This window comes from Gopherus evgoodei, chromosome 9, assembly GCF_007399415.2.
Source record: "Gopherus evgoodei ecotype Sinaloan lineage chromosome 9, rGopEvg1_v1.p, whole genome shotgun sequence".
NCBI classification, from domain to species: domain Eukaryota; kingdom Metazoa; phylum Chordata; order Testudines; family Testudinidae; genus Gopherus; species Gopherus evgoodei.
In genome coordinates this window covers 50,767,099-50,789,434 of record NC_044330.1, presented here as the reverse complement: position 1 = coordinate 50,789,434, position 22,336 = coordinate 50,767,099, and the positions used below count along the sequence as shown (strand labels likewise).

At 40.3% G+C, this 22,336-nt stretch overlaps 1 protein-coding gene across 6 annotated transcripts in view; it reads right to left on the bottom strand.

Annotated features, from left to right (window-relative positions):
- The window catches only part of ARMC8 (armadillo repeat containing 8), a 199,406-nt gene that overhangs the window by 109,281 nt on the left and 67,789 nt on the right, over nt 1-22,336 (bottom strand). For 4 of the 6 annotated variants that reach the window (XM_030576125.1, XM_030576122.1, XM_030576120.1 and 1 more), the window contains 3 exons: nt 6,870-6,962; nt 3,038-3,097; nt 608-688 (listed from right to left, as the gene is read on the bottom strand). In XM_030576125.1, the coding sequence (XP_030431985.1) occupies nt 608-688; nt 3,038-3,097; nt 6,870-6,962 (234 nt within the window). The remainder of the gene's footprint in view (nt 1-607; nt 689-3,037; nt 3,098-6,869; nt 6,963-22,336) is intronic. The other 2 variants (XM_030576123.1, XM_030576121.1) reach the window with 2 other exon arrangements.

The window sequence follows — 22,336 nt, the reverse complement described above, 5'->3', positions numbered from 1 at the left end:
TAGAGGTAGGAATTCTACCACTGCCACCAAATCCAAATTCACACAGTGTGATGTTATCCCAGAAATATCACTTCATGACAACACTGTGAAATCAAGTCGGCATTCTTCTTTGGTACTTGACCCATCCAGGATGGATTTCAGAAACAAAAGCATATGGTAGATCCCAGACTCCAAAGGATTCAGTGGAATAAAAACCACTCACAGGCTCTTTCAACTATATAATCAGGTTTTCAAAACATACCTGACTTATTTCTATCCAGGTCAGCTCATCTAAGCTCCCCTTTCGACTAGCTCTTTTTTTTAACAAGTCTTCATTTGCTCATTTTCTTTTGTTTGGCTGAACAGCTGCTTGCCTCTAGGTCAAGTTCTATTTCAATTACTGGTATTTTAACTTTATAGTGCATCCAGATATGTTGTTGCAGGTTTCTGTATATTTCTATATACCACACAAACACAACGATGATGGGCACCCAAGAAATGTGCATTGCATTCTTTTATATGTGTGTGCATGTATATGTGCATACATATAACTTCTATAATTACATTAATACAGATTGCTTTTATAACTGATGTGAAATCAAAATCTCAAGCAGTTTTAATGCCTTACTTTGTAGGACGTGGAACTTAATAGGTGAGCAATATTCTGAACTGCTCCATGGTTAAACAAGATTGTCTGATGATCTGGACCCTATAAAGGAAAAAAGGGAGGGGGAGTATTCATTCTTTTAAAAAACAAACATGGAAGAGGCTTCCTGTTAAGTGTAACTTCAGTAAGTACTAAAATGCAGGTTTTCCTGCCATTCTTTGCTTTGTACATTGGAAATGTGCTAGTTTCTTTACCGTCTGAAGCTAACATTCTGTTACATCTATTGAGCTTGATCTATTTATTGATAGTCATTTTCATTCTCATTCTTGGAAGGAAATAGCAAAACTAGAGAGATTAGGAGTAGAGTGAGCGAAGATATTTCAATTTAATAGATGAAGGATGAGTTCTACAATAACTGACAAAAGGGATTTTATTTTTCATAGCTGATGTAGGGCTATTGGCAAAATACTGTTTCAATCTTTGCAATATTGTATAAGATTCTCAATCATCTGCAACACTTCTCCCGTTATTAATCCCATGCATTTTCAGCAATAACAACCCCAGAAAAGATAGCAAGTAACCAATTCCAAAGTTGTTTCCATATATCAGAATGTGCATCAACTGACAGTGTGGAGAGAGTAGTGTCTCACTCCTACACTAGTAACTCCTACACATGAAATCTAGATTTAAAAACTTTTTATAATACTATTTCAAATATATCAACTGTAAAGACAGCTCATCAACCTCAAGAACTTAAAGAGCTAGTAAAAATAAGTGTCTGGAGGTGTTAAACATTTTTCAGTTTGCAAAAGTTCAGTTTGAAATAAACTAAGTCCAAATACTGACCCCATGTCTCCTCTACAGCACAAAAGCCTCAAGATCTCTGTGGTCTGGCCAGGCTCTATGGAAGCAGAGGAGAAATGGAACCCTCAGGGGACCTCCCACCCTCAGCAATCTCAGTGAATCCTAGGTGATCAGTGAGCCCTTCCTCCTCTGGAAGTTGAGTGCACGACTCTACTCCCACTGCCTCTTCCCATGACAACCCACCTTTGAGGGCAGGACCACCCCAACCTGCAGAACTGGCTGGCAACTTCAAAACAGAGATGTCAGACGGGGATGATGGGCTTCATCGAGACTGAGGATGTCTGGAGGAACAAGGCACAACCCTGAAAGACTCCTCCCTGCTCCCATTTTAGGGGATCCTTTTGTTCCCTATTCCTGGTTTACCCTATACCCCATGGCTGCTTGACAGGAGCTGCTATGCCCTCAAGGCTATAGTGGTGTCTGCTTAGCTTTTGCATGGGAAGAAAAGGGCAGGACCCCCAGTAATCACACAGGCTCCCTGCCCCTTTTAATAGCTACATGTATCCATTGCTGTGGAACAACTCTATGGCCCCTTGCACACCAATATGATCATCATCTACATTGGCCAGGTTGGTGTACAATCCCTCTATGAGAGAGTAAAGGGACTAGTACTGTACTGCCTTTACAAATGTGTAAGAGTCAGGTTTTGGCCCACAGAGTTAAATTTCTAAATAGTGTCAGCAGCCATGACAGCATGTGTCACCACAAACTACATAATTCCTACCAATAAAGTTAAGTTCCCTACACACTAGAACATGGGTAGGCAACCTATGGCAAACATGCCGCAGGTGGAATGCAAGCTGATTTTCAGTGGCACTCACACTGCCTAGGTCCTGGCCACCGGTCCAACAGGCTCTACATTGTAATTTAATTTTAAATGAAGCTTCTTACACATTTTAAAAACCTTATTTACTTTACATACAACAGCAGTTTCGTTATATATTATAGACTTATAGAAAGAAACCTTCTAAAAACATTAAAATGTCTGACTGGCACGTGAAACCTTAAATTAGAGTGAATAAATGAAGACTCGGCACATCACTCCTGAAAGATTGCCAACCCCTGCACTAGAATAAAATACATATCCCCAGTTTCTGCTCTGGAGCTTTCACATTGGTGTGATGTCTGCTCTGTGCACAGCTTCTGTAGCCATCTCATTGGTTTAAAGAGACAAAGGTGGGCAACATCAAATTTGACCTGCAAAACACTGCCTAATTTTCTTGATTGATTTGCAGCCTAAATGATAATGGTCTTCCTGCCAGAATGAAAATTTCAGTGTTCTGTTTCATACTTAAACCAACTTGGCATACAAGAACAATTCTACACACCTCTGTGCATCTGACAATGTTAGAGACATTTCATTTTCAAGCTTTTGAGGAGTCATTTAAAAACAGGGATTTTTTTTTAAAGGTATTATGTAAAATATTTTTAGCACTTAATTTATAATTATCCCTTTCCAGAAAAACCATGAACATTACTTTTAGACACAACATATCTGCTGCTTTATGATGCTTCAGCTGCTACCACTGACAACTTCCTATTAAAAATGCTATTAAAATACCTTTTTTGCTGTAGAAAAACACTTACATTGGCACACAGAAGTGGCTGAGGCGACGATTTAAAGCCGCAGCTATGCCAGTGTCGAAGCTGAAGAAAAGATATTAAAAGACGGGAGGAGAAATGAATGAAATTGAAGTCAAGAATTGCTTTGATTTAACTTGTTTTTGTAACCTGATAAATATCTCACTTATCTAGTTCCCATGTGCCAGATTTTCAAAGAGAATCATCTAATTTGTTATGTTTAAATACCACCATGAATACACAAATGAGTTATCTGTGTGCACTCATGGCTAGTTAGCTGCACAACTAGACATGCATGCAAAAAATATTCAGTTTCAACATGCACTTAAAGTGTTTCCTTGAACAAATCAGGTATGCTTAATATATGCATATGTATCTTGGAAAATCTGACTATGTATTAATAGCCCACATTTAAGAACTCTACTGTCAGACTTATTCAACAATAAACAGAAAGTTGTTTTAAATCTAGACATGTGAAGACTTGATTATAAACTATATAACTCATTTTTAATTTCAGATATCTCAGAAACTGAGTCAATAATGAGGGGTAATTGCTTTTCTTACTCTTTGAGTACAATGGTGGAGTTCTAGGACCTATCTAAAGGATACTGTGCCTGTCCTCCAAAGATTCAAGGTATTTCAGTTTTAAATCTTCCTTGAATGTAGCATTTGGGGAACAGAAACAACAGCTCTTGATTACTTTTCATTCATTACTTACAGATCATCATAAAAAGTTGATTTTCAACAAAATAGCATGGCCTATTACTGATGATGTTCAAAAGAACCATGTAACAAACAATTTATGATGACAAACATGAAAAAGACTCAAAAATATCCTTGGATGCAACAGACTCTTGTGCAGAAGTTCAGCACAAGGCCTACAAACTAGCTACGGCCCACTTCTATCCTTAGAATAAGGCTTAAGAGGGATTTCGCTAGTTTATAAGCCTTGTGCTATACTGCTGCCTGGGGTGAATTTTATTTATTCTGCATAGCTGATCAAGTGTTATTTAAACAGTAATAGCAATTACATTCAAATGATATTTCCAGTGCTAATTTTCCAAATTTTGGTACCATACAATCATGCATCAGAAATAATAGGCCTTTTAAAAATAAAAAGCTCAGTTTGACAATTAAAGTCGTAATAAAGCTTCTTCACTTATCCCATCTTCCATGAAAACAGATTAACTGTGACAGAGAGAACCTTAACCCTGAATGCCCTTTCAAGTTAAGTTTCAACATGCATTTTACAATGCTTTGTGCATTATTGTAGCTTGGTTTTCAATAACTTGATTTTGTTTATTTTATAGGCAGATGGTGTCCAAGATTTGTATGTAAAGAACAGGCCTCCCACACCTGCCCCAAGAACCAGCATTCTCCTTCACGTCCATCCAAAATCTCTCCAGAGTCGTCATTCTGTCAGTCACTGCCACTCAATTTTTATTCTAGCTCAAAACTCAGTGAAAATAGTAAAAGATATGCCACAAACAAAAGGAAGTATGAAACCATACTAACAACATTGGGTAAGGATTTTCTATCTAAGGAAAATGTCTGCTGTTGTCAGTGAAATTTTGAGGCAGCAAAGAGAGAAAAAAAATTGATAATCAAAGAAGCCTCCTGCGACCTGAGCTGACCTTCTGCCCAGGAAGAGAGAGGCAGTGGGGAACCCTTCACAGGAACACTGGTTCTTAAGGGGAGTGTGGTGTCAGTTATCTTCACAAATGCTAGACCACCTGCTTAGAAAGTAAACAAAAGAAAAAAAATACATTGAAGCACAAATAACCCTTCAAAATACATGTTGAAGCTTACCTAAAACCAGTATTCATAGTGATGTGTTTTCCCCAGAGAAATCAATGAGAAAGATTCTCTCCAGCACACAATCTGTTTAAGGGAAGATAGTAGCTTTCATTAAACAAGCTCAGAACTATCCACTGCCACAGGCATATTGAAACTTTCAAGGGTGTTTGATATCTTGCCTATCTGTACAAGACAGAAAAACAGGTTTTCTTTAACCCTTGCAAGTATGTTAGACTCTGACATATCAACCGCCTGGTATTATATCTGAAGGCACAGTAGTAGAGCATTTGTCTTGGTCGCTAGATCTTGTACCCATGGAATAAAGCAGCTAAAAAGAAAAACGGTATTTTCAAGTTTCCCATGAAAGATTCTATTTATCTAGAAAAACAAAGAACGAGTTTTTGACCAATTTAAGAAACAGCTTCAGAAAACCTCAAAGCATCAAAAATTTGGATCTCTCTCTATATTATTTGATCCTCTTACCTATTCTAAAACAGTAGTGTTTTCTTGTTATGATTCTGGGATTTATTTTCTGCCAGCTATTTCATTTAGCATTACTCATTTGTATTTTCAATCGTTCACATTCATGTATTCAGTGTGCCCTACATGCTCATGGTTTCTATAATTTCATGTGAAAATTTTCAAGATTTTTACATTTCTGCTGTAAAACGTGAAGTTTTCAAAATATTCATGGTAAACTAAATGTCCCAATTTTTTCAGTTCAGTGAAAATAGCATACTGGCTATAGAAGACTTTTTTTTACTTTTTTCTTTATTATTAGTGCATGGGGTTTCGTTTAGTTAATTAAATATTTATGATACAGAAAAGTTAGCAAGTGTTACAAAACAGGGCAAGATGTTCATTTTGTTAGGGAGAACAAGGCAGAATTCATCCTTTTCACAGTAGAGTTGGATACTCAAGGGCAAGAGATCCAGTTTTCATATACCTGATTTGGTTGTGTAGTGCTGCTGAGGTACTACTTACATTTATATGCAAGCTTGTGTTTTATACAATCAATCCTGTGCTAACACTTCTACAATAATGTGCTAACAATTGTCGTGTTTTTTTACAATGAATGCTGTGTTGCATTTCTAAACTATGTCTTCTTACTCAGTTTTATATTGGAATTTTTTTCTTGTTAAAAAACACATATTTGAGACATTTTAAAGGTTCTAGTTTTCATCTTATAAGTGACCCTGGAGTAACTGACTAAACTGGATAATCCTTGATTTCATCAAACTAACGTAAGATTAGCAGGATTTAAGGTAATATTGGAATAAGATTCCACATAAAAGATAAATGTGCAGAAATAATAGGAACTGGAGTGTCTTTCTTTCACAATGTTAACTACCAACTTTACATGAAATTGTATATTTTGCTCTAGTATTCTCTGTATTGTAACAGTTTTCCTCTAGATATCTGATTCTTTTGCTAAAAGAAAGCCTCTTTTAAGAGCTGAGATTTCAATTATATCATTAATGTCATTTTAGTTTCAGTTCTCAGTTTAATTAAATAAAAAATTGCAATTCCATGAGTACATACATATGCACACTCACTGCATATGAACTAATGAGGAAAAGTACAATTTTAATACAAGAACACTTTTTACTGGTCTATAATCTCTCCAAATACAAAGTATCATGGGTACAAAATGGCTGCTTTGAGCCAACAGAGGCAATCTGAGCTAAGGTTGATTCAATAAATTCTCAAAGCAGAGCAACAAGAAAAACTGAAATCCTCAAATATAGTAATGCTGACAATGAAGTTTTATGTTTCATTCAATTTTTGTTTTTATTGTTTGGTTAATACACTCTATTCCCAATAAACCCAAAGTTCTTATTATTTGCATACTTTGCTTTATCCAAGAGCTGTATCTACCTATAATTCCAGAAACACTATCAGCAAATGGGGGTGGGAAGGAGAGAGATTCAGTCTTTATTGTCCTACTGTTCCAGCCATAAAAGTCAATATTATCTTATACAGTTTCTAAATGGCAGAAACACAAGAACCCTCACAGAGAATATTTATTCTCTTTCCTTACTTTGCAGCAATGTGAGAAGATCTGACATATGTATTCTTGTGTATATCGAGACCTACTAAGCAGTGCCATGAGGTGGGGGATAACTGTAGCATCCTAGAAAAAAGTCAGAAAAGAAAACAATATTAAAACTAGAGATTTCAGCACCATTAGTCAGCAATTTGTAACTAACAAGCTGCATTCTAAACTTTTCAATAGTTAGTACTCAAGCCTAAAACAGGGGACCTGCTGAGATGCACAAGGAAAAGGACTAGACCATAGAAGTACTATGAGCGTGATTTTCAAGGAAAATGACAGCTTGGTGCCCAATTCCCATCAAAATTCAATGTTCCTAACTCCCAGCTATGTGTCACTGAAAATCTCTGCATTAAGTAACCTACTTAGAAGTCTTGGGACAAAGGAAAAGAGGAATTCCGCTTACAACAAACTGTCCCTGACAGCAATAACTCAATAAAAAGCTCTGTGTTTTTTTGAGACAAAAATCCCCTAGTGGCATTCTTCTCCTGGAACGGTAATTTACTTACCTTCTAATTGGTTATCTCTTAATTTTGAGAGGGTGGGAATGGAGGGAATGTAGGAAGTGAGGTGCCAGTACAGACAATTGATTTTTTCGTCCTCCCACCAGCAGTTGGAGACAAGACATCAAAAGAATTTAGTGATACTGGCCTTGCATCTGAACAATCCAGTTCAAGAGTTTCCTTCAGTACTGACATAGCACATGCACACACACTCATAGTGGGAAAAACTAAACAGAGTAATCAGAAGAGAAATCAGAGCGAGACGGGAGATCACCTTGCTACCTGTTCCTCATTGTTTGGTTCTGTTTAGAATCCAATCCTGTTTCTTAAGATCACTATAGTAAGTGAGAAATACCTACATATTGTTATAAATCAATGAAAGCTTTAAGATATCTAACAGATATATTTTAGCAGAAGCCAGCTACAAGTGGGGATGCCACTAGAAGCAGTGGAAGATTAGCAGTTTTTATGAACTCCGGGAGCCAGCCTCAATTGAATCATCTCTGAGACAAAGGGTTTGCTTGCTTAAGCAGAGGAGACTAAATATCAGAAACCCCCTTTAATAGGTTGCGCCTATGTTGACTATGACAGGTAAACTGAGCCCTTCACCTGGGGAGAGCTGGAGTCAGTAAGAACTATTGCAATGATCAGGTTTTTTAGGATGTTATTTTCCAGCTACCTTATCTGTTATGTTATGGCAATAGAGAAAGTAACAGTAAGTGGATACAGGTTTCACTTGTACATTAGCAAACAAAAATTCAATTAAAAAAGAAAAAAATTAAAACATCTACAACTTTAAAAAACTAAGTAAACTTAACAAAGCTCTCCTATTATCTCTATTTCCACAGAATATTTTAATGAGAAAAACATTTAATGAACGAACACTCAGATGGTATAAAACACTCCGTTTTAGGTTGTTAGGCACTGTTAAAAATCTAATCCTATCTCCTCTTAACAGAAGCAGGAGACACATACAAAATTTTGGGGATCAGGGGAAAGAACAGCAAAAAAAAGTAAATACAGCTTTTGTCTCTGCTGCTTGCTGGAAAGTGTCAGCACTTAGTACAAGACCTTATTAAGCACTCCAGAACCTACTGGACTCAGGCTATTGCTTTCAGCTTACCTCTCTGGTCACAGCACTATTGCAAGATTAGTTTTGGCTGGCTGGCTAAGTCAGACTCTCATTAGATAGAAGGAAAAATAAAAAATACAAGGGAAGAAATGAGAAAGTGAGGAAAACATAAGGGAAGGAGCTGTGACAGATTATTAAATAGCATCTCCACAGTCGAACACTAAGATGTGATAATTTTATCAATGCTATGGGTATGCCTACAATGCAAAAGACTTCCTGCAGCAGCAAGTCTCATTGTCCACTCAGCTGACTGAGGCTCATGCTGCTGGGCTAAAAATAGCAGTGTAGATGCTCCTGCTCAGACTCGATCCCAGGATTTGAGTCCCATCCTCCTCGCCAGATCAGCATGAGACCAAGTCAATTGATACAGGCTCTGTGACTCGCTGCTGCGGGAGTTTTGTTTTGTTTCTTGTTGCTTAGTTGTACCTTTATAGGTATGTCTATATTGCAATTGCCCATGCCACCTGACTCAGGCTTGTGGGGTTAGGGCTAAGGGGCTGTTTAAATGCGGTGTGGATATTTAGGCTTAGGCTGGAGCCCAGGCTCTGGGTCTGCGCAAGAAGGGAGGGTCCCAGAGCTCAGACTCCAGACAGAGCATTTACACAGCAATTAAGCAGCCCCTTAGACTCAGCCCTGTGAGCCTTAGTCAGCTTTGAGAAAAAGTATTTAAGCAAAGTCTATTTGGTCACTGGTTACCACTACCACTGCTCCCAGAGGGAACAAAGCTACCAGCATGGAAGGTAAGTCAGGCCTGCTGAGGTACTCACAATACATCACAGGAGACTGCAACCCACAGCCTTGCCTGAGTGTGGGAGAATCCTGTAATTCTACCCGAAAAAAAGGCAATGGCTAGCGGCCTGAGAGGGGTGCACTCAAAGAGACCAGGAGGGATCTGAGTTGCAGTTCACCCTTTAACTCTGACAGGAGTAACAGCAGGAACTTTAGTTTCCCATCTCAGAAATTGCTCAGGACACAACTGTGGAGATGGTACTATTGCCTGTTTCTCCACCCAACATTTTGTTTAGTCAGAATATCTTTCAGCACCAAGAAAAGAAGGCCCAACTGTATGACCATAAATCCCTGAGTCCCAGTAGGTTTACAACAGTGTTGAAAGTCTCAGCCAAGAGTGAGATGCAGTACAGTTCTCCCTACCAGACATTAGCTTGCTGCCATGCATAAGCAAACTGACAAGTGCTGCCCAAAAAAGCAACATCCAAAAGCGGTAGCAACCAAAACAAGTGCCAGATGGTCCATACCTGCGTGTTTGCTCTCAAGAACACGTCTGCCTGTGGCTACAATTCTGCAAATTCACCAGGCTTGAAAGCCCAAGTGACTCTTCTTTTAGTTCAAAAAACTCAATTTATGTCATTCCTTAGCCGTCATTGTGTTTTCTTTCAACAGCTTTGCATTACATGTATATAGGTTAAAATCATATCCTGCCACCTTTCACTCACCTTTGGCAATTTAAGATTTCAAGCCATATTAAGACTCAATACAACAGAACAACATATTAACTGACTTTTCTGGTACCCTATGAAACCACCATCAACTGAGGTTCTTGCAGTTGTGTCAGGAAAAAGGTAATAGACTTCTGTAAAACATTTATGTTAGTAACTCATGACATTTTGGCTAAAAAACTAGAAAGATATAAAACTAATATGGCATACATTAAATGGGTTAAGAGCTGTCTACTTGAGAGCTTTCAAAATGCAAGTGGGTGTGTTTCTAGTAGGGTTCCACAGGGATTGGTTCTTGGCCCTATGCTTTTTAGCATTTTATCAATGACCTGGAAGAAAATAAAATCACTGATAAAAGTTTGTACATAACACAAACATTGGAGTGGTAAATAATGAAAAGGACAGATCACTTGTACAGAACGATCTTGGATCACTCGGTAAGCTGGGTGCAAGCAAATAGTATATGTTTTAATATAGTGTGACAAAGTTCCTCCTCTACATTGGTGGGTCCTGCGCTTATTGGCAGATTTGCTCACCTCAGTGATCTTCCCCACAGTCTGGGTCAACTTCTCCTGTGTCTGATCAGGAGTTGGGAGGTTTGGGGGGAACCTGGGCCCGCCCTCTACTCTGGGTTCCAGCCCAGGGCCCTGTGGATTGCAGCTGTCTATAGTGCCTCTTTTAACAGCTGTGTGACAGATACACCTCCCTGAGCTACTTCCCCATGGCCTCCTCCAAACACCTTCTTTATCCTCACCACAGGACCTTCCTCCTGGTGTCTGATAATGCTTGTACTCCTTAGTCCTCCACCAGCACACCCTTTCACTCTCAGCTCCTTGCTCCCAGCTCCTCACACGCACTTCCTCTCCTCTGGCTCCCCTCGCCTGACTGGAGTGAGCTCCTTTTTAAACTCAGGTGCCCTGATTAGCCTGCCTTGATTGGCTGCAGGTGTTCTAATCAGCCTGTCTGCCTTAATTGGTTCTAGCAAGTTCCTGATTACTCTAGTGCAGCCCCTGCTCTGGTCACTCAGGGAACAGAAAACTACTCATCCAGTGACCAGTATATTTGCCCTTTACCACACTCCTGTACCCCACTGGTTTGGATCTGTCACAATAGCTAAATGTAAATGTATACATTTAGCAACAAAGAATGTAGGCTGTATTTACAGGATAGGAGCTCTATCCTTAGAAGCAATGACTGGAAAAGGTTTGGGGGTTGTGATGGATAATCATCTGAACATGAGCTCCTCTAAGATGCTGTGGCCAAAAGGACTAATGCGATCCTTGTTTGCATAAATAGGAATCTTGAGCTGGAATACAGAAGTTATTTTACCCCCTCCATTGGGCACTGGTGCAACAGCTGCTGGAATACTGTGTCCAGCTCTGGTGCCCACAATTCAAGAAGGCTGTTGATAAATTGGAGAGGACTCAAGAGAATGATGACAGGATTAGAAAACATGACTTACAGTGATAGACTGAAGGAGCTCAATCTATTTAGCTTATCAAAGAGAAGGTTAAGGAGTGACTTGAGTACAATCTACACATCTCTATATGGGGAACAAATATTTAATAATGGGCTCTTCCATCAAATCAGAGATAGGAATAATATGATCCAATACCTGGAACTTGAAGCTACAAAAATTCAGACTGGAAATAAGGCATGCATTTTTAACAGCAAGAGTAATTAATTACTGGAAGAATTTAACAAGGATTGTGGTGGATTCTCCATCACTGGCAAGCTTTAGATCAAGACTGGATGTTTTTCTAAAAGAACTGCTCTAGAAACTACTTTGGGAAGTTCTATGCCCTGTGTTATTCAGGAGGTCAGACTAGATGATCACACTGGTCCCTTATGGCCTTGGAATCTATGAAGCTATAAGAAGGAGCAACAGGAGATTCATCATGGGTTGGATGTTCTTCACACAGAGCTCCAAAGTGAAGACAAGAAGAAATTAACCCAAACCCCTGACATCTCATGTAGGAATGCAACTGGCTCATTTGAAAAAGTGAGAGAAGTGAAAAACAAATTAAGTTAAAAGCCTAACTAAAAAAGGCTGATGTTTCTGCAGGAGACAGGAAGTAAACTGGGTTGCTCAGCCAGAACCAGCCCTTATATCTCCAATTTCTTTTGATGTTCTCACTCCATCAGCTGAAAGTAGGATGTCAATACCCAGTGTCTTGATAAACCTACAGCAGGAAAAAATATCAATAAATGTAGACAGCTACCTTGGCAGGGTTCTCAAAGGGAAAAACAAATCCTCATCTAATAAAGTCCTAAGTGCTGAAATGAGTTGTCGGAACATGTATGCAGAGTTGTTGTAGCCATGTTTATCCTAGGATATTATGGAAACAAGGTTGGGTGAGGTAATATCTTTTATTGGACCAACTTCTGCTGGAGAGAGAGACAAGTTTTCGAGTTTACACAGAGCTTTCTTCAGGTCTGCGAAACTTAGGCCTGGTCTACACTGCAGGGTAAAGTGGACGTAAGCTGCCTTAAGTCAAGCTAGCTATGGAAGTGTCTTAACTTAATTTTGGCTCCCGATAATATAAGTGCCTCTCTACATTGACTTAACACTCCTCCCCAAGTAGCATAGAGTCACTGTCGATGTAATTAGTTCGATGCAGTGTCTGTATACACTGCACTGCTTACATTGACTATTACTGGCTTTCAGGAGGTGTCCCACTATGCCCCTCACTGACAATACAATCAACACAACTGCTCTTGGCGAAGATGTGCACTGCCAACATAAAGAGCCAAGCATGCACACACACAAGCAATTTAGTAACTTTAGTGGCTGTATGATGATGGAAGTTAGACTGACATAATTCTGTAGGGTAGATATGGCCTTACTCAGAGCGTCACAGCTAAATACAAGATTAAACAGATTGTTTAGCGTAAGTAGTTAACACATATTCCAAGGGACCATTCAAGGTGAAAGAAATCTTTCCTGAATCCTCTCTTTTGACGTTCAAACAATCCCCAACCTTTCCAATCTCATCATCAGAAGCAAACTCTCCACAGACCAGACACTACCTCCTAGTGACACCAGACCCCGTCAGACAACAGACGCAAAGCCTGCAGACAGTTCTACTACTGCAAAGCTCAACACCCCCCATAAAACACCTTGCAAGATCCCTGGGCCCTACACATGCATATCACAACATATGGTGTACCTCATCCAGTGCACCGAATGCCCCAAAAGCAACTATGTGGGTGAAACCAGACAATCTCTGCACTCTCGAATGAACTTACACAGGAAAATGATAAAAGACAAAAATACCATCTCACCTGTGGGTGAACACTTCTCACAAAACGATCAATATCTGACCTATCATTCCTCATCCTCAAAAGAAACCTGCACAACACTTTCAAAAGTTGAGCCTGGGAGCTTAAATTCAAAGCTGTTCAGTCCGTGATTTTTAGTATCTAGCAAAGAGACACTGGATTTATGGTTTATTACAATCATCTATAATCCACTAACAATCCCCCTCAGCTGCTTCCCCCCCTACTCTTCCTTTCCTCCTTATGACTGGAGGGATGTTAATGGGCCACTTCACCTTGAGTGGTCTTGAGAATGTGTGTTAACTATTTATACTAAACAATCTGTTCCATCTTGTATTTAGCTGTGACACTGAGGGTCTGTACACACTACCACTTGGGTTGGGATAATTTATATCGCTCAGGGATGTGAATAAGCTTCTCCTGACAACATAGTTACCGCCTGTCACGGAGATGGTTTTATTATGCTGACAGGAAAACTCTCCCCTGTCGGCATAGGGCATCTTCACCAGATGCACTACAGTGGTGCAGCTGAATTGGTGCAATGGTGCCACTATAGAGCTTCTAGTGTAAACTAGGGTAAGTTTCCCACACCTGAAGAAGAGTTGTGTGTAAGCTTGAAAGCTTGTCTCTCTCACCAACTGAAGTTGGTCTAATAAAAGATATTACCTCACCCACCTTGTGAGAACATCTAATTCAGCAGTTCTCAACCTGCGGCCCAATCAGCACACAGCTGCAGACCACGTGACATCCTCAGGGTCATACAGGTAATATATATATTGTGTGGATGAGTCTCACATAACACAATGGTAAATAGGCTGAGTATCACTGATCAATTTATAGGATTCAGTGATAGGATACTAATACAGCCCTGCCAAAAACAGACCATACTAAAAACTTTTCCTATGAAATTCAGCATCAAAAATCAAATTGGCTAATTTCTTTTAAAATAATATAATTTCCTATTAAATGAAATTTTAAAAAAATCAAATAATATACATATTGTTCCACTATGTCAGTAATATACAGGTTCTTGCAGCTATATGCCACATTACAATAGAGTGTGTTTATTCAAAATCAAGGCAACTTAAATCAGATTTTAATCCATCTAAATCTCCAAACAGCAAACCTTACTTTCAATCACTGATTTTAATCTTGTTTTGTATACGGGTATGTGCTTTTTAGTTATTCTCCCAACAAAACGCTGATTCTCATTGGTTGGTAACCATTAAAGCATGTTGATTTGCAACTAAATACAGCCATTACATTAAGTCTGCTACTTCTTCTTGCTAGCCAGGAGAATACATTGTTATTTATAAACATATTTAAGCAATTACATAGTTTAATTTACATTTTAATAGTTCTAGAAAATGATGAATGATGTATTTCCTATTTACGAGATGATTAATGTTTAACTCATATTGGTGTCAAGCTGTATTTGGATGGAAATTGGAATTCAATTAAAAATGCACAAAAAGAACATTTTAAAAAATGGTTAAATAAGAGTATCTTAAATGTGCTGGATACACAAGAAAAGAAATAATTTTATCAAAACATGTTTTTATATTTAAAACTGATTTAATTAAACAAAAGGAGATATCTGTAGTCTGGGAATTGAACTGATTGCTTCTGTTCATCATATGTATGCAGTATTGTTGTAGCTGTGTTGGTCCCAGGATAAGAATCTAAGAACATAAGAATGGCCCTACTGGGTCAGATCAAGGGTTCATCTAGCCCAGTATCCTGTCTTTCGACAGTGGTCAATGCCAGATGCTTCAGAAGAATGAACAGAACGGGTAATCATCAAGTGATCCATCCCCTGTCCTCCAGTCCCAGCTTCTGGCAGAGACTAGGGACACCACTCCTGCACATCCTGGCTAATAGCCATTTATGGACCTATCCTCCATGAATTTATCGAGTTCTTTTTTGAACCCTATTATGGTCTTGGCCTTCACAACATCCCCTAGCAAGGAGTTCCACATTTAATGTGCATTGTGTGAAGAAATACTTTCTTTTATTTGTTTTAAACCTCCTGCCTATTAATTTCATTTGGGGACCCCTAGTCCTTGTGTTATGAGCAGCAGTAAACAACACTTCCTTATCTGCTTTCTCTACACCAGTCATGATTTTATAGACCTCAATCATATCTCCCCTTAGCTGTCTCTTTTCAAAGCTGAAAAGTCCCAGTCTTATTAATCTCTCCTCATATGGAAGCCGTTCCATACTTCTAATAATATTTGTTGCCCTTTTCTGAACCTTTTCCAATTCCACTGTATCTTTTTTTAGATGAGGCGACCACATCTGCACACAGTATTCAACATGTGGATGTACCATGGATTTATATAGAGGCAATATGATATTTCTGTCCTATTATCTACCCCTTTCTTAATTATTCCCAGCATTCTGTTTGCTTTTTTGACTGCTGCTGCACGCTGAATGGATGTTTTCAGAGAACTATCCACAATGACTCCAAGATCTCTTTCTTGAGTGGTAACAGCTAATTTAGACTCCATCATTTTATATGTATAGTTGGAATTATGCTTTCCAATGTTCATTACTTTACATTTATCAACATTAAACTTCATCTGCCATTTTGTTGCCCAGTCACCCAGTTTTGAGAGATCCTTCTGTAGCTCTTCGTAGTCTGCCTGGGTTTTTAGTATCTTTAGTAATTTTGTATCATCTGCAAATTTTGCCACCTCACTGTTTACCCCTTTTTCCAGATCATTTATGAACATGTTGAATAGGACTGGTCGTGGGACACCACTACTTACCTCTCTCCATTCTGTAAACGGACCATTTATACCTACCCTTTGTTTCCTATCTTTCAAGCAGTTACCAGTCCATGAGAGCACCTCTCTCTTATGCCGGGGCACCTTACTTTGCATAAGATCCTTTGGTGAGGGACCTTGTCAAAGGCTTTTTGAAAATCTAAGTACACTATATCCACTGGATCCCCTTGGTCCTTATGCTTGTTGACACCCTCAAAGAATTCTAGTAGATTCATGAGACATGATTTCCCTTTACTAAAACCAGGTTGACTCTTTCTCAACAAATTATGTTCATCTATATGTCTGAGAATATTGTTCTTTATTATAGTTTCAGTATAGTATAGTTTCAGCTTGCCTGGTACCGAAGTCAGGCTTACAGGCCTGTAATTGCTGGGATCACCTCTGGAGCTCTTTTTAAAAATTGGCGTCACATTGGCTATCCTCCAGTCATCTGGTACAGAAGCTGATCTAAATGATGGGTTACAGACTACAGTTAGTAGTTCTGCAATTTCACATTTGAGTTCCTTCAGAACTCTTGGGTGAATACCATTTGGTCCTGGTGACTTATTGCTATTTAATTTATCCATTTGTTCCAAAACCTCCTCTAATGATACCTCAATCTGGGACAGTTCCTCAGATCTGTCACCTAAAAAGAATGGCTCAGATTTGGGAATCTCCCTCACATCCTCAGCTGTGAAGACCAATGCAAAGAATTCATTTAGTTTCTCCGCAATGGAGAAACTAAATGATATTAGAGAGAAAAGGTAGGTGAGGAAATATCTTTTATTAGACCAGCTTCTGTTGCTGAGAGAGACAAGCTTTTGAGCTTACAGTTGTCTCTCTCATCAACAGAAGTGGGTCCAATAAAAGATCTCACCCACCATGTCTCTCTGTTCATCATGTCCTTCAAGATTTTGTAACTAGTAGATCTTATCCTCTCTCACACCTACTTTTTATTTACAGTGTGGAAGAGGAAAACATACTTTTCTCCTTTTTCAACATCCAATTAGAATGAATTGATCATTGAACTAAATTGAACTAGTTGAATAAACTAAAATGGAGAAAACACTCTCTGCCCCAGCAGAAGAGATTACTTCTGTCAAAAGCTAATTTAGCACTCGTTGGAATGATATCTTCAGAGAAGCAGAATTAAAGGCCAGTAATGTTCTCTTCTCCAAAGATATCTATTCTGAAAGAACTTAGTCCTGAAGAGGAAGAGGAAGACAATTGAAATACAGAAGAACCTCAGAGTTATGAACATCTTGGGAATGGAGGCTGTTCATAACTTTGAAAAGTTTGTAACTCTGAACAAAATGTTATGGTTGTTCTTTCAAAAGTTTACAACTGAACATTGACTTAATACAGCTTTGAAACTTTACTATGCAGAAGAAAAATTATGTTTTCCCCTTTCCCTTTTTTTTTTAGTAGTTTACGTTTAACTCAGTACTGTATTTGTCTTTTTTTTTTTTTTTTTTTTTTTGTCTCCACTGCTGCCTGATTGCATATTTCCAGTTCCAAATAAGGTGTGTGATTGACTGGTCTGTTCATAACTCTGGTGTTTATAACTCTGAGGTTCTACTGTATGTTCAAAAAGAAAACAAGCTGCAACAAGCAGACATATGAAAAAAAAAACTGATCCAGTGGGCAGAGTGCTAGACTGGGACCCAGGAAACTCCGGGAGTCTGATTTTTCAGTTACAGTCCAGTGTAAAGGCTCCTCAGCATAACTGAGAATAAAGCCCATGAGTTGAAGACTCATTTCTACTGATTAGTGTTAATAATTCTGTGCCCTTCACAACAATTACTACTGAGTAAGGTATCATATTCCATTGGAAGTTTACACAACAGGGAAGAGAATCCAGTTTCTATCTAATATGACCAACTCAAATATCAATCAATACTTAGCACACTACACTGCAGAATCTGCCAAATCTAAATACTTGGTTATGCTGTTTGTAAAATGTGACTGTTCATGAATACATAACCCACTATTTAATTGAGATATGCATTCTCCTGTAGTTGCTGGAAGAGGATAATGGACTTCTAATAGGTGGAAGATATTAGTTAATCATTTAGCTCAAACGCTAGAGCAGGGGAAGGCAACCTATGGCACACATGCCACCTTTGGCACGCAAGCTGATTTTCAGTGGCACTCTCACTGCCCTGGTCCTGGCCACCAGTCCAGGGCCTCTGCATTTTAGTTTAATTTTAAATGAAGCCTCTTAAACATTTTTAAAAATCTTATTTATTTTACATACAACAATAGTTTAGTTATATATTATAGACTTATAGAAAGAGACCTTCTAAAAATGTTAAAATGTATTACTGGCACACGAAACCTTAAATTAGAGTGACTAAATGAAGACTCGGCACACTGCTTCTGAAAGGTTGCCGACCTCTGTGCTAGAGGCAGGTCCGGATTAACCACAATGTGCACACAATGCACTTGCACAGGGTCCCCATCTCAGGGGACCCTCCGACCACCAGGAAAAAACCCAAACCTGAGTGGTACTGAAACTCTGTGCACCAGGTTGCAATGCCACTAACTGAAGTATGGTCTAGCTACACACTCCCCATCACAATGGATGGGCAGCTGGGCCAAACCTGAGTGATTGGTGCTGTGCTGTGGTGGTTGGGCCCCACCCCACTATCATAAATACCAAACCATCAGAAGGCTTTCTGCACCACCACTCCCCACTGAAAGTTCAGTGTGCCCATCCAGTTGAGAACCTCTCTGGCGGGGGAGGGGGTGGATTTTAGGCACACTGAAGTTTTGCCTAGAGCAACAATTGTCCTGTATACCACATGCTCTGTCTAGTTTAAGGAAGGTCTAGGGGCTTCCCAATTCCCATACTGCACAAGGCCCCAAAATCCTTTAATCTGCGCCTAGCTAAAAGACTGTGATGCGATGCTGGAAGTCTAGGGTTGAAAGCCTAATGATGATCGTAGGGGGAGATAGTACAGTTGAACATAAAATAACTTTTTTTTTCTCTTTTTAAGGATGCCAGAAATATTTTTTTAAATGTTATTGTTAAAGAATGCTACTAAGTTTGCGAAGTGAAGCATCTGAAGTTAGGAAATACCAGAGTCAAGGTTGCTCCTTTGTGCAGATGCACGACAGTCTAGTTACATGATTTTTTTTCATAAGACACCTGCCTTCATTCATTGCACAGGATGCAGGGCCGGCTCTGGCTTTTTTGCCACCTCAAGCCAAAAAAAAAAAAAATAAAAAAAAAAAATTGGGGGGCGCAGGAGGGCGCGTGGAGCAGCGAAGCAAAAAAACCCAAAAAACAAGAAAACCACATACCTGCGGGGCAGCTGGAGCGGCAAAGCACACACACGCACACACACAAAAAAACAAACAACCTGTGGGATGGGCAAAGCAGGGGGGAAAAAAAATGGGGCGGCCAGAGCCAGGGGGACTCCCTGTGCTGCAGACATGCAGTGGAGTGCGGACCCAGTCTAGTGAGGGAACGGGGACGGCCAGGGCTTCAGCAGCCACAAGTAGGTTGTCTTCTAGCACAATCTCTGTACTCCACCCTGGTCCCAACCCTGATTACGAGGCATAAAGGATGTTAGCTGATGTAGGTAGTGCCTATTTTGCTTCAGTCTTCACTACAAAGGTTAATGGAAACCAGATGCTTAACACAATTAATATTAACAAGGGGGAGGAATGCAAGACAAAAATAGGGAAAAAACATAGGTTAAAGAATATTTAAGTAAATTAGATGAATTTAAGCCAGCAAGACCTGACAAGGTTCACCCTATGGTACTAAAAGGGCTACCTGAAAGCAATCTCAGAACCATTAGCTATTATCTTTGAAAACTTCTGCAGGATGGGTGAGTGTAGCGGTGCCTGCTCCTGGCCCCTATACAGAACGCAGTCAGAGACCAGCTGAAGTCCAGCACCCGCATCCTTTTACTGTTTGTGTCCGTTCCCATCACCTATTATTTACAAGTGTTTACAGAGACCAACACTCTGGGAGACTACTAACTTCCCAGCCAGCAGGGATCTAGAGCCCACACTCCTCCCTTTCCTGTCTCCCCCTGCTTCCTGTCTCTTAGCCAGCTTTATAGGGCAGGCTGGCTACCCAGGCCTGCAGATGGTTCCACTCTGGTAATTAGGATGTGGCCCCTCAGCCAGCCCAACTAATACCATTCTTCTTCTGGAGCAGGGCTAACAGGGGCATGGCTTGTTTCTCCTAGCCAGGACCCTGTTACACCCCTCCCCCCTCAAGAGGCATAAATAATTCTACATTTGAAGATTGCACTATACTACTTGTATAAGGTGAACTGAAAAATACTCTTTTCTTTATCTTTTTTACAGTGCAAATATTTGTAATTAAAAATATAAAGTGAGCACTGTACACTTTGCATTCTGTGTTGCAACTGAAATCAATATATTTGAAAATGTAGAAAACATCCAAAAATATTTAAATAAATAGTATTCTATTATTGCTTAACAGTGAAATTAAAACTGTGATTCATCACTTTTTTATATCTCATGATTAATTGCAATTGTTAATTTAATCGTTTAGCAGCCTTAGTTTTTTAATCAAAATATCCTGCTGTACCAACACTGTACAGAAAACCCATCATACTGAAGGAACAAGAAATCTATCCGGTGATGATTTTCTACAATGTTTGGAATGTGCCTGCAATAAAAATTAAAACGTGCTATATGAACTGAGAAAATATGTAAGGCCTGGTCTACACTAGAGGGGGAGATCGATCTAACTTACGAAACTTCAGCTAGGTGAATAATGTAGCTGAAGTCGACATACTTAGATCTGATGTTAAACCAAACTGCACTTCCATATGAATGCATCTCAATGCTTCTAGCAAGATTAGAGCAGCAATATTTGTTTGGATGTATAGGAGGCGGTCTCAGTGCATCTGAAAATTCAATTAAGGGCCATGCCTTTCATCACCCCTTTATTCCCAGCTCAAACCTGAAGACTATAAGCACTCTTGCAGAAGCTCAGCCCACAATGACAATGCAATGGATCTCAAAGTGTCTAAACAACACATTTTAGCCACCCATCCTACAATGTTAGTAGTGCAAACATTTAAAAATTTTGGACTTAATGCTTTTTAGCCCAAGTCTGGCTCCTGATTGCTTAGATGCAGAGTGCTGCATGTATGCTGCGAGCTTACAGTGTGGGTCAACACTGAAAAGTGTTTGTAAAAATGTCACTGTAGGGGGTCCATGTTCATTTTCTCTCAAATGCCATATTGAATTCACTAAGGGCTTGTCTACATCAGAAAGTTGCAGCGCTGGTGAGGGAGTTACAGCGCTGCAACTTAGGAGGTGTACACATCTGCAGGGCACCACCAGCACTGCAACTCCCTGTTTGCAGCGCTGGCCGTACTCCCGTTTTGTCTCGGGTGTAGAGGATCCAGCGCTGGTAATCAAGTATAGACACTTACCAGCGCTTTTCTTGACCTCCGTGGAATAAGCAGGTATCCCAGCATACCTGAGGAAGCCTCTGGTAATCAAACTGGTCTCCTTCCCCAGCTTGCTCTCGCGTTCCCCGAACCCCGAGCAAGCAGGTCTCCTTCCCTGAGGTTTGCTGGGTGGTTCCGGGAACGCGAGAGCAAACCGCGGCGAAGCTGGTCTCCTTTCCCGGTTTGCTCTCGCGTTCCCCGAACAAGCAGGTCTCCTTCCCTACGGTTTGCAGAGTGGTTCGGGGAACGCGAGAGCAAACCGCGGCGAAGCTGGTCTCCTTTCCCGGTTTGCTCTCGCGTTCCCCGAACAAGCAGGTCTCCTTCCCTACGGTTTGCAGGGTGGTTCGGGGAACGCGAGAGCAAACCGCGGCGAAGCTGGTCTCCTTTCCCGGTTTGCTCTCGTGTTCCCCGAACCCCCGAGCAAGCAGGTCTCCTTCCCTGCGGTTTGCAGGGTGGTTCGGGGAACGCGAGAGCAAACCGCGGCGAAGCTGGTCTCCTTTCCCGGTTTGCTCTCGCGTTCCCCGAACAAGCAGGTCTCCTTCCCTACGGTTTGCAGGGTGGTTCGGGGAACGCGAGAGCAAACCGCGGCGAAGCTGGTCTCCTTTCCCGGTTTGCTCTCTCGTTCCCCGAACCCCCGAGCAAGCAGGTCTCCTTCCCTGCGGTTTGCAGGGTGGTTCGGGGAACGCGAGAGCAAACCGCGGCGAAGCTGGTCTCCTTTCCCGGTTTGCTCTCGCGTTCCCCGAACAAGCAGGTCTCCTTCCCTGCGGTTTGCAGAGTGGTTCGGGGAACGTGAGAGCAAACCGCGGCGAAGCTGGTCTCCTTTCCCGGTTTGCTCTCTCGTTCCCCGAACCCCCGAGCAAGCAGGTCTC